Consider the following 13,336-nt stretch of genomic DNA (forward strand, 5'->3'; position numbering starts at 1 on the left):
TATCCAATCGCGTGCAGAGGGAGTTTGATAGACGACCGTTTATCCCGCCCCTCTGATTGAGCTGTCAATGGTGAGTTTCCAGACCAAACATCTTGATGTGGGTCTGGCTTGTCAGGCTAGCAGGCTAGTTAGATGCCAATGTGGATGTGCTGTGATGATTTTTGAGTGATGCATTCTGTGGTTCAGTTTTCATAAATGTTCTGAGTGACCTATAAAGGAAGTGTTGCCACTTGAATGTTGAAATGTATGCATAGTACTTTAAACTATTATTTCAATCAAGCAAGACATTTCTGTTTCCCCTGACAGCCCTTATAGCTCAGAATTTCTACAAAATGAAATGTTAAGAGGAGAGTGAAAGCTTTGTACAGGCACCGCAGATTGACACACACAGGCTCAGAACAGCTGGCATTAGGATTCTCTCCTCATTCTGCTCTTATCTTCTCTGTCCTGCTGCCTTCACTGTGTACATTTGTTTTACATTCAACATTCTTTTCGCTTTCCTCTATTATATGCATACATTTTGTGTCATGGTGTGTGCTGGAGGGAACAGATTTGATGCTCATAATATTTGGAAATGTGCTGGGAGAATATTATGCTTTACTCTTTCACACAGGAAGTGTACATTTGTTTAAATAATTGACAGCTAACCTACCGTATGTATGTGTGTTTGTTTATGTCTGAAGGAGCTTTTGCGATTTCCCAAACTACATGATTCAATAGTGGAGGTGGTTACCAGCTTACTCAGGAAACGTCTGCCCATTACCAATGAGATGGTAGGAACATATGCCTGCGGCTGCACCTACACTAACTTATACTCGCCTCCAGGACTTGAATTACAGTAACCTAATCAGAATTAAGGCATGTACTTAAACATTATGACATTTTGTTTTATAAAACAGCAGAAACGTCAAAATGATAAAAGACCAAAATATATAAATTTGAATATTTTTAGATTTGTGTGTGTGTGTGCACTCATTTGCACACACCACATAGCAGATAGCTTGCAAATACTGAGTTCTTGCACTTGAAGGGACACATTTGCACAAAAATGTTAGCAGGTATTCTAGTAAACATAGTAGATTATGTCTTAAGTAAAACAAACATTTGAGAAAGATATGTTCATGTATATGTATTGGCTCTGTGTATAATGTCTTAAAGGGAAAGAAGTTCATGTTAATCAAACAACAAATGACAAAGAAATCATTCACTACTCTTGACCGAACAGCTTTTGTATCTTCAATAATTATTCATCTTTATTTAATTTATACAGTGAACATTATAATATGCAATGTTATTTTATATTTGATTACTTTATTGAATTTCTGTGCCTGAAAACTACTGTGAGATACCTGAAAAACCTGAAAGCTTTATTTTATATGCATCTTTGCTCTTTTGTGTATTTGTGCTGTTGTTTGATTATAACTCCTTTTCCTGAGCATAGTACATGCCGAAACCGTGACCCTAAAACCATGATAAAACCAAGTGTAAATTGAAGCGTTACACCCCTAATATAATTTGTTACATTTATATAGCGTTTTTTAGTGTACTCAAAGCACTTTACATTATAGAAGGAGGGAATCTCCTCAACCACTACCAATGTGAAACATCCACCTGAATGATGGATGCATATATCCATTAGAATTGAATATATATATTGCCAAAAGTATTGGGACACCCCTCCAAATCATTGAATTCAGGTGTTCCAATCACTTCCATGACCACAGGTGTATAAATCAAGCACTAGGCATGCAGACGCTTCTACAAACATTAGTGAAAGGATGGGACGCTCTCAGTGAGCTCAGTGAATTCAAGCGTGGTACTGTGATACAGGCTTGTGCAACATTCAGAATTGCCTCTATTCAATTCATGCATTGGAATTTTAATTGAATCGCCTCCGCCTCACAGGAAGTTGAATTTGAATTGGAAAGACAGGAAGTGAATTAAATTCATGACAATTAAAGGGAATTCTACAAAGTCACACAACAGAAAGAATGTGTTGAATCTCACATACATTCAGTGTTAGGAAGGTTACTTTGGAAATGTAAAAGTACTTTGGATTACTTTATTTGGATTACTTTGTCATTGCCAAGCAATTTCCTTTTAATATGATTAGTAACTAATTGAATTACACATTTAACCTCAGGAAACCAACTAAATACAATTACATACATTTTGTAATTTAATAACAATTTCATTACACGTAACTACACTGCAAAAATATTACACACTATCTACTAAAAAAAATATAATAACAATATAAAACAAAATATTTAAATAGTTTTTATGTGTTTTTTTTGTGTGGAATCTACCTGAATAAATTAACTAAACTTTTATTAGTTGAATGTGCTTTTTGAATTGAAGTTTTAAAAAAGGGTATAAAGACTTTAATTAATAGACTGCTTGCTGCTAGCACAAGTAAAACAAACGTATTGTACTAGCATTAGCAAAGTTATTGTTCATTGAACAAAGCAACATGTTTCATAATAATGATCATATCACAACCTAACCATAAGCTCTACTCTTCTGCACAATGGTAATAGTCAAAACTTCAACTTAACAGAAATTCTTTCAAATGTCAAATATAATTGAACATTAAACATTAACAAATGTTTCCCTTTACTCAAAAAAACACTTAATTTCATTCTTAACTCTTCATTTCCAGCCATAGGCAAAGCATGCTGGGAACTAACATTGGTTTCCTATAAACACACTCCTAAACCTTGTGGAAAACCTTCCCAGAAGAGCTGTTATAGCTGCCGGAACAAGAATGGGATATCATTAAAGTTCATGTGCATGTAAAGGCAGTCGTCCCAAAACTTTTGGCAATATAGTGTGTTAGCAATAATGTACTCGAGGCAATGCTGTATTTTGAATACAGTCACGAGGTGTTGGTGTTGTCAGGCAAATGTTAAGTAAAATTATATGATTTTACTAAATTAAATTAAAATAAATTATTGCAATTATTTAAGCCTCTTTAGGGCTTCTCTACACTGTAATGCCCATGGACGTGAGAATGACAGTAAAGGTGGACTCATCAAAGAACAATACAGGTTTCACATTGTCCACATAGCCCAAGGTTTGCACTGTTGGCACCATTGAAACCAATGTTTGGCACTGGCACAAGTGACCAAAGATTTGGCAATGAAAGCTCGGCCATGAATATTGACTCTGTGGAGCAAACCACCAACACTTTATTGGTCAATTACAGTCCCATTGTCCAACCCCTGTATATCATAAGTCAAAAATCCTTAGCGCATGTCACATTTAGAGCACAGTTTTGGCTAATTCTGTAAATGTATAATCATGTTAACTCATGGAATGTGTTTGCTTCTTCTCAGGTTCATAATCTAGTTGCAATCGAGTTAGCCTATATAAACACCAAACATCCTGATTTCACAGACGCTGCCCAAGTGTCTGCATCTGTCAACAACCAGCAGGTACTAAAACTCTCTCTGCCTGTCTCTCTCTTTAAATCCAAACAGGATAAGTCTTTGTTTTATCGTCTCTTTGGCAGGCGGAGACTGGGGATGGAGGTAAGCGATGGAAGAATGAGAAGATGGCGTCGGAGGAGAAAGGCCCCGTGCCTGGGTTTGGAAGCCCCACCAAAGCCATCAACCTGTTGGACACGGTATGTCTTTGCTGTCTCAAAAGTACAGAAGCCAACTGTACCTGCACATTTGAAGAAAGCCAGGAAAGAACAACAACTTTTGGACATTTTTCTATAGGCTGTGCCAGTATCCCGCAAACTAAGCACTCGAGAGCAGAGGGACTGTGAGGTCATCCAACGGCTCATCAAATGCTACTTCCTGATCGTGCGCAAGAGCATCCAGGACAGGTCAGCACCTGTTTGTGTGGGAGCCAACAACTGAGTGACCAGGAACCACTTCGCATCTGATCTTTTTTTCTGTTTTCTGTAGTGTGCCAAAGACGGTGATGCATTTCCTGGTGAATTTTGTGAAAGAGCATTTGCAGAGTGAGCTGGTTGGTCAGCTTTACAAACAGCCTCTGCTACAGGAACTGCTCATTGAGTCTCAGGATACCGCTCAGCAGCGCACCGAGGTGGCACACATGCTGGAGGTACGTTTTGTGTGCGTCTGAAACACATATGAGCCTCGTTTTGACCCAAAAGAGATAAAAAAAAAAGTCATATTTTAATATAAGAACCAAACTTTGCAAATCAGCCCAAAGAGATTTTATTTTTGAGGATAAAAGTAAAAGTATAAATACAAAGATATTTCGTTAAATCTATTGATTTCAGTTAATATTGGTAATTCTAAGATATATATTTCCTTTTATAATTAAACAGTTCAAATAATTTCATTCATTAATTCATTAATTAATTAATAAAAATGGGCTAAATTAGTAATAACATGGTAATAAAAAGGTACCATTCCAAACTTTAAAATGTTTTGTACTTTTTAATTTCAGGTTCTGAAATAATAATAATGATTCATCTAAAATTAATAATCAGATGCAGTATAGTTATAGTCTGACGTTCCCTTGCATCTGAAAGGGATACTCCTACAAATGCATATGCAGTAAGATCAGCCACAAAAATAACCATGTCCATGCCTTTTCAGTGCAAATTTGTAAATCTTTAGTAAACCCTGACTAGTTTTTTACGCCAAGAGAGGGTTTGCGCTGGAGCGAGCTGTTAGTAAATCTGGCCCTATGTTTTCATCAACTTACAAGTTATAAAGTTTACTGTAGCTATGTGGGCATTGAGTTTTTTCTGTCCTTTGGTCAAAATCTCATGTTGTAAAAGATGAAATGTTACACAAGCCTGCGTATAGGCTATAACTCGACAATAAATGTTAGACAAATATACTTCTCCCTTCTCAAATACATAAAACTTTTGCCTTTATAGACTTGAGTAAAGAAAACGCTGTACTTATTCACAGAAACAGTTCTTCAGTTATCATCGCATTGCAAACAAGCAGAAAAGGTTAAAAATGTGTGTGGCACTTTATTCAGGATTGAGGCGGGGTGGAGTTATAATGTTTGACAGACTGTTTGAGGATGCAATGACGTTATGAGGTTTATTCACAAGCTCTTTTTAATACTTTTCATTGGTTAAATAGTAGCAAAACCCAAAGACAGGCATAAAGGGTGAACAATTGTAATGATTTATGAGAAATATACAGTATGTGTATTACCAATACTGCTCTTTCTGACTCCTTCTCTTTTAGGCCCTCAAGAAAGCCAGTAACATTATCTCAGAGATCCGGGAGACTCATCTTTGGTAGCCAAAATGTTCTCTTGAACATTCTGTCCAGGAAAGTGTTTACATGTTTGTGCGTGCGGTATGTGTGAGTGTATGACATATGTCAAATATCTGAAGGAATTCAATGCCTCTGCCAGCATGAACATTCAACAAAATGTGTACAGTTTTCCAAATGCTCTTTATTTCTACTGAATATGCACTGATTCCATAACTGTGTGTTTGACAAAAGTGAGTGTGTACTTGTACAACTATCTTTATGAGGAGCGGTTTGAGTTTTAGACCATCGGTGTGAGGACAAAGAGAGTAAAATTAGGACATTTTGGCCATTCTTCATTCTCTGAGACTGCTTTAAAGGCCTGTTTGAGGGTCAAGACTTGGTTTTAGGATTAGGTTTAGGTTTTAGTTTGGGTAAGGAGCCAGAGATTGCATTGTGTCAAGGAATGTCCTCACAAAGATTTTGTGTGCGTGTGTGCGTGCGCGTGTGTGCGTGTGTGTGTGTGCGTGTGTGTTTGTGTGTGTACTCCGTAGCTCAGATATAGTGAACATATCAAGTCGTCACATCATTTCATAAAGATTTTTTGACATTGACAATTGCTCTTTCATTTAGTTATACGAATCGTGTAATGTCTCAAATGGTACTAAGAACAGCCCAAGACCAGTCTTGCACCAAATCGAGCTCTCATAAACTTACGACTGATAACAGTAATAGTTTACCAATGAAAAAAAAAACGATTAAAATTGTAAAGATTTTCATCATTTACTCACCATGTCATTCAAAAGCCGTGTGAAGTTCTACTTTATCTACTATAGAATATAGGAGGTGTTTTGAAGAATGTCGACGCTGCTTTTCACATTCAGCGAAACATTGAGTGCATTCAAGCTCCAAAATTTAATAAAAGCATCATAAATGCACCATAAATCATCATACAACTAGTCAATCTGACACATGCAATAGTTTTGTGTGAGGAACAGACTGAAATGTAAGTCATTACTCACTGAATATTGATGTGGAATGACCTGACTGTATGGAAGCTTGTTTCTGCAACAGAATAAAACATTTTAAAAGATAATTGCAACTTTTTATCTCACAATTGTGAGTTTACATCTCAACTTTTTTTAATTGGATTGTGATATAAAGTTATAAAGTCCAATTCAGAAGGGAAAAAGACAGGCTTTTTTTAAGAATTGCGGGATATAAACACTCAATTGCAAGAAAAAAGCCTGAAATGTGGGGAAAAAAGTCAGAATAAATGTAAATTTGAAATTACAAGGGGGTAAAAAAATTTAGATAAAAATCACATTTAGCCTTTTTAATTTTTTATTCTATGGCAGAAACAAGCTTCCATATGATGGCGAGTAAATAATGGCTTTTTTTTTTAGTATTGTTTTTAGTATTGCTCCATTAATATGCTGTACATATAATGTCATTTATGTGTTGTCCAGCTTTACAGTTAATCTAGAACTGCCCCTTTATTAAATTCGGTAAAATTCATGCATGTGTACACTATTGTACATACGAACTTAAGTTAATTTCACAGCCAATATGGGCTAAAAACAATATTTATATTGGATAACAATAACGGATACAATATCATGTGAGTGAGATAGATGAAAGAAACTCAATTATCATGTTACCTTTAGAATAATGAATGCTGTAACCCGTGAGCGATGTCTAGACATGGTGCAAATAAACGCTAGTGCGGCGTGAACAGCCATAGAACAAAGAGCCATTGTGTTTGGTTGTGCTCTGAAACACTTCAATCCACGCTTGGATGTGCCGGAGACTTGACTGCCATGTAATATTTATGCTTGTATGAATATTTATTGTGAGAATGAGTACGGCTGTGTCAAAGAAGGTCAAATAAGAAAGAACAAAGAAATGAAACATTCCATCTGAATGGCTGTTTGAAGCATTCAATGCCGAGAATGGACATAGTGCTTCGTGTCAAATACATAAAGTGCACAATTAAAACCTGTAGAGAATTTGTTAGTTGTTGTATTGCCAGTTAAAACCAATTTTAATGTGTGTGGGTGTTTATGTTGAGGCAATGTCACATGATTTTATTGATTTCTTGCGTTGGGACGCAGTGTTAACATTGCACTCCTCTACCAACCAATCAACCATAAAAAGCAGACGTGCCAGAAAGAGCGAGAAGCTATAGAACGGGTTTAAAAAAAAAATATATATATATATATATATACATAAACATATTTATATACATTGTCAAATACCTGATAATGTAATAATAAGCATGCATTTGTTGTCGACCTCAAACTTTATACCGCTACATTGTGTTGTGCCCCATATTTTTGAGAATATTCCGCCGGATGTGTGTGACGCCGTGAGGATGAACTGTACAGATGTAATACATTTCAAGAGATTTGAGCAAATTACTTAGTAGGCTGCTCGAGCGAAGTGAGATCTGTAGAAAGGGATTTTAATGAGCCCCATTGCAATCTCAGCACTGATTACATGATGCTGTGTGTTTGCTGAAGCACTGCAATCTGATCCTAAATAGTCCTCAGCATTTGAATCAATCTCGTGGAGCCTATCAATAACATAATCAGGTCAAGAAAGCCTGTCTTTAAGAACATTACCATTTTGCACTGTAACATTTACTTCACAATTAAGCACATTTTGCCAATTTCCCATTACCTTAATGTAAGAAAAAATCATGGTAATTGTGGTAATGAGAAACATATTTTAAAACTTGCTTAAGGGCAATGAGAATAAGAAATTCTCATTCATAAAGCAATAAAATACATCAAATCTTTCCTATTACTGTAATGCAGGAAAGAAAGTCTGATTCTCATTAACTTAATATCAGAAAGAAAACGCATTATCGTCATCATATTATCGTTATATCATAATGTCAAACATGTATACAAAATATTGTAACACAAAAACTCATTCTCATTGTTTTCATGCAGGAAAAATATATCTTTCTCATTGCCATTATGCAAGAAAAAATGATCTTACTCATTACTGTAGTGAAAGAAAGAAAAAATGTCATTACAATCAAGTAAGAAAAAAAATATTATTAATGTAATTATAATGCAAGACAAAAATCTAATTCTCATTACCATAATGCAAGAAAAAATATTCTTACTCTCATTGCTATTATGTTGGATTTTTTTTTTAACTTTTTAAATTATTTTTAGACTCTTCATTGACTAGTACATTTATCTGTTTACTCTCTCTCTATATATATATAATATAATATAAACACAAACACACACAATAGTATATCAGTGTATATATAAATATAAATAAAATAGTATGTATGATTCCACCAAATCAGTTTATGGTTGTAAAATGGCACAGCTTGTTAAATATCTGAACATGCACTGTTAAACTGTCAATCAAGCATTATATTATGATTTTATGATAATCAAGCATTATTTAATGATATAACGTTAGTAATTAGAACTAGAACATGGCAATGAATGCATATTTGTCAATTTAACTGGACTTAGGACTGGTGGTGGTTCTAAAGACATTTATAGTAGTAATTATTATAAAAAGATACTGTAACAATTCATATATATAATGCACAATATATAATGCACTAAAGATTGATGAGCTACTGGGTTTGTGAATATTAATCACATTGTTAGTATTTCCTCGAGCTGATTTGCTGAAATCAAAACATAATAGATGAGCGCCAACCGATGAGATTGCCGTTTACGCATTAGTCCCGCCCACTACTGGAGAAACTGCGTATCTTCTGCTTGTTCTTAAAACCTGAATAATTCCAAATTAACTTTCTTTAATTTTGACAGGAAAATACAACAAAGAATAGTGTTTGCATGTGCGTCGATACTGTGGTATTTAAGACTCTCAGGGCCAGATTTAGTAAAAAAGGGCAAATTGACGCCAGAGTGCAATCCCATAAATGTCGATGGGAGTAGAAATTTCTGCACGGGATTTACTGACAACACACAAATTAAAGAACACAGACGCAGTGGATAATTTCCACAATGGCCAGCGCAATCTACCCATTAGCATCTGGTTTAAGACATGTTTTTTGTGCAGTAAATAATGGCGCAAACACCAGTAAACTGACGAGTGCAAACCTTAGTAAATCACCTCACATGACTCTTAAATACTCTCCTCCCATAAATTTTGCATCTGAAAGGGATACTTTTGCGGTCAGCCGTGGTCATGTCTTTTCAGCACTAATGTCTCACTGCATGTCTTTAGGAAATACTGACAGTAGTTTTTAACGCCAACAGAGGGTTTGTGCTTTTAGTAAATCTGGCCCTTGCTCTGCTCTCTAAAAAAATTTGATTCGGCTGTAGTCATCAGCTCATTTCAATGTATCATATAGCGACGATGAGGGCAGATCAGTGATATAGTTGATACAGTTCATTTAGTAATTAATTTTATTTGGGCATTTAGTTGAAATCTTAGATCATAATTTTAGTGTCCCCAAGGAACCAAAACTCCACGAGGGCATGATGGAGAAAAATAAACCTTGGGAGAAACCAGGCTCAGTCAGGGTGCCAGTTCTCCTCTGGCCTATTGTCAAACAGTTATTATTATTACAATTATTATTCTGGCCACCTTACAGGTTAGAAATCATATTAGATCGGAATATTCGAAAGTTCGAGGAATCACGCAAGAGACGGGTTTACTGAGGTTGACACGTAGATTAAACAAAAATATGAATTTTCAAAGGATCGGAGTTATTTCAGTGGAGACGGGTTTATTGAAGATGTCGTGTCGATGCAGCATTTACAGTGGAGAGTTTAATTGACACGCTCTCAGCAGACACTTTAGGGATGAGCTGGTCATATCCAGGCACAGGCACATCTGATCTGGATACGGCCCGGATCCGGCTGACTGCAGTAAACCTCAGGATAAACAGAGAGACTAACATTAGTGCATTAACATTACAAAAACACCATATATTTAAGCCAATATAACAAATTCTACCCTAATGTATAACAAAAATTATCATATATAATGCAATTATATAATACATATATAATTATATAAAACATAATCACTTCACATTACAGTAATGAGAATTGTGCTTAATAATGTAGTATAAAAAATCAGCATGATTGTCTTTATGCAAAATATCATTTGTAATTTCCGTCCCGACTTTGTGGTGAAATATGACCTGGACAGGCTAAGAGAAACTGTCCATCTCCTTCTAGTCCAAAGGGACGTCTCCATTACCTGTGTTTAGCATTGTTTCATAGTCGTTCAGTGTGCTTAAAGAAAGTGTATTTTAATGATATAAAACTCATTCAGCCTTCCTGTTGAGCATGTGTCCGCATCCATACGTGTGTTTGTGTGACAGAGAGTAATTGTACGTGTGGGAGCTCGCTGTGAATCATTTGAAATAACTTGCCATTTTTTGACAGATGCCTTTAAGCACCTTGCTGCCATTTTATTTTTGTGATACATGTTGTGCTGTTCACTGTTCAGAACTACATTAAAATCAAATGAAAACCTCTCCGCTTTCCTCTTATTGAATAGAGCAGATTTTTCAATACTGTGCAGATCTCACATTATTCTTGTTATAGTCACACCGAATAAAAGCTTTTTCTTTGCCCTTATCTGTGCTGGAGTGAAAAAAGTCGCGGGTAATTTCTTTCTACAAAGTCACACATTTTATCAGCTCGCTCTGATTTTTTTCCCCAGCTAAGTGCCCACAGGCAATCAAACGAAATGCAGAGGGAAAAGCGTTATGCGTTGTAAAAAACTTGACTTCTTTTAGATAATGCGTAGCTGGAAAACATATGTATCTACTGGGTTTAATTAGGTCAGATGAACATATTTTTGAATGTATTTTTAAACATGGAGCACCGGGGTTTCTGGGAACCCGAGCATAAATACACTAAAGTTTGCATTAACAGAGCTGTGATGACAGCTTGCCTTTCAGAGGAAAAACTTCATCAAACTGAAGATGCAAATGAGATGCTATTCATTCACCACTCGAGTATCAAAATCAGGTTAACCTGGAGAAGTTTTCATATAAAACTCATCAGCTGGTGTCGGCCCATGTAAATGTAATGCACCGACACGTCTGGAAAGACAGCAGCCATTAATCACATCGAAATTACACACTATCACAATCCAGAGGCTGATATGGAGTAATGGGAATGAAGTAATTGCGACACGAGGCAAATATGAGGGAAAGCTGTTGTGAATTATGATAAGGTGACTGACGGAGGGAGGCTGGTGTCTTTTTTTGTGACTGATCTGGGCCAGTCGTTGATGCTCTATCCTGCAAGCAGATGCAACAATTCAGACGCATTGCTTATTTATGTTGTACAAACTTGAGTTGAAGTTGAAGTTTGTGCTCCATTTAGAAAGTACTGTGTTGTTATTTGGGTGCTGTAATGAATATCATACATTCTTTAAAGGAACACTCCACCGTTTTTAGAAATAGGGCTTATTCGTCTTCTTTTCTACATTTAGATATGTGGGCGAATGCATTTGTCTCAGTGCATGCATTGTTTTAGTTTGGCAGGGTCACCGCTCGCTTAGCTTAGCATAATGAATCGCATCCTATGTTGCCAGCTACCATGTCCCCAATAAAAGTGATCCAAAAAAAAAAAAAGGTGTGGCCTGCGTATTCACAACGATTACAGATAGCGATGCAGATTAAGACTAGGCATTTCCTAGGCAGATATTGACTTGGGACTATATTATGAGGAAGCACAGGCGAAGCACTGCTACTTGGGTGCAGAGATATCACGGCTCTCATCCCTCACGTCCTCCGGCTGTTGAGCGATCGCAATGTGTTGCGTGATATTACTGCACCCAAGTAGCACAAATGAGCACAACCACGAGCACAATAAAAGGGACAAGTGGACCTTAAAGATAGTTCTGCCAGAAACACTCGGGAGAATAAATACGGTGACAATTATCCATTTCTTAATAACCCAGCAAGCAATAAAGTACTTTGGCATAGGCCCCATCCGTAGCTTGGGGTCCTCCTCCTCCTCCCTTTGCCTTGCCAAAAATGTAAATTCTGTCATTAATTACTCTCCCTCACATCCATAAGACATTTGTTCATCTTTAAAGGGGTGGTTGATTGCTCCTTTTTACAAGATGTAAAATAAGCCTCTTAATGGTGTGTATTTGAAGATTTAGCTCAAAATACCGCACAGATAATTTTTAGCATGTTAAAATTGTCACTTTTTGAGGGTGAGCAAAAACATGCCCTTTTTGTGTCCCTTTAAATGCAAATGAGCTGCTGCTCATGGGGCGGAGCTTCAAGTGCTTGTGTTAGCAGCTCTGATTACCTCGCACAGAAATGGTCAGAAACTGTTCAGCCTTTTATATTCAAAAGTCGACAAGGATGGAGAGACTTAAAGGGTTACTTCAGCGATTAGCATATGGCTTTGTATCAGTAGAAACCCTGGAGTATATTCAAATGATTGTGCTTCCCCCCCCTCATATCCCCCTGAGACGAGAGATTTATGCATTTTATTTCTGGAAAAATTCCTCCCGTGACGCAAATTGACGATATTTGCGTCATCTTTGGAATGACTACAGCCAGCAGAGGGAGCTATTTCCACATGTTTTCAACCCGCTCATGGGGGGTGGAGATCACACTCACAGCTCAGCTCGCAGCTGCAGGCATTCATTTAAACCAGGGGTCGGGAACCTATGGCTCGCGAGCCAGATCTGGCTCTTTGACAAAAATCATATGGCTCGCAAGGTCTCTCACCCTTTACCAAAAATGATCGATAAAAAAAAGAGACACACGTCAATGGAGATCCGCTCTCTACAGAAAGGCATCCAATTACAATTCCCTTGTACATCCTACCGAAGTAAATAAAACGTTTATGATAATAATATTCAAATTGTACCAGCCGCACATGTAAATGCGCTGTTCGCGAGTGAGTGTCACGAGACGCGACAGCAACCACTCACGTTTCTGTGGTAACAGCTCCTGCACTGGGATTCAAGCAGCTGTGCAAAACCATTTTTAGAACAGCAGCGAAAATGTAAAAGTAGGCTATCTAAACTTTAATATCCTTGCTTTTATTGAAACTGGTGCTTGCAAAAACACATTTCCAAACATTTCACCCACAGGTTACTTTCGCTTTTGCCAGCCGGCCCTATCATAATCTGCGCAGATAAAG

The 13,336-nt window shown here is 36.8% G+C and overlaps 1 protein-coding gene across 1 annotated transcript in view; it reads left to right on the top strand.

The window, feature by feature from the left end:
• Positions 1 to 8,378, top strand: part of si:dkey-32e23.4 (dynamin-1-like protein) — a 52,628-nt gene extending 44,250 nt beyond the window's left edge. The window contains exons 13-18 of the mRNA XM_067413040.1: positions 684 to 773; positions 3,339 to 3,437; positions 3,515 to 3,628; positions 3,726 to 3,835; positions 3,918 to 4,077; positions 5,190 to 8,378. Of these exons, the coding sequence (XP_067269141.1) occupies positions 684 to 773; positions 3,339 to 3,437; positions 3,515 to 3,628; positions 3,726 to 3,835; positions 3,918 to 4,077; positions 5,190 to 5,246 (630 nt within the window). The 3' untranslated portion in view covers positions 5,247 to 8,378. The remainder of the gene's footprint in view (positions 1 to 683; positions 774 to 3,338; positions 3,438 to 3,514; positions 3,629 to 3,725; positions 3,836 to 3,917; positions 4,078 to 5,189) is intronic.
• The last annotated feature ends 4,958 nt before the right edge of the window (positions 8,379 to 13,336 follow it).

The sequence above is a fragment of the Pseudorasbora parva genome, chromosome 13, assembly GCF_024679245.1.
Source record: "Pseudorasbora parva isolate DD20220531a chromosome 13, ASM2467924v1, whole genome shotgun sequence".
NCBI classification, from domain to species: Eukaryota; Metazoa; Chordata; class Actinopteri; order Cypriniformes; family Gobionidae; genus Pseudorasbora; species Pseudorasbora parva.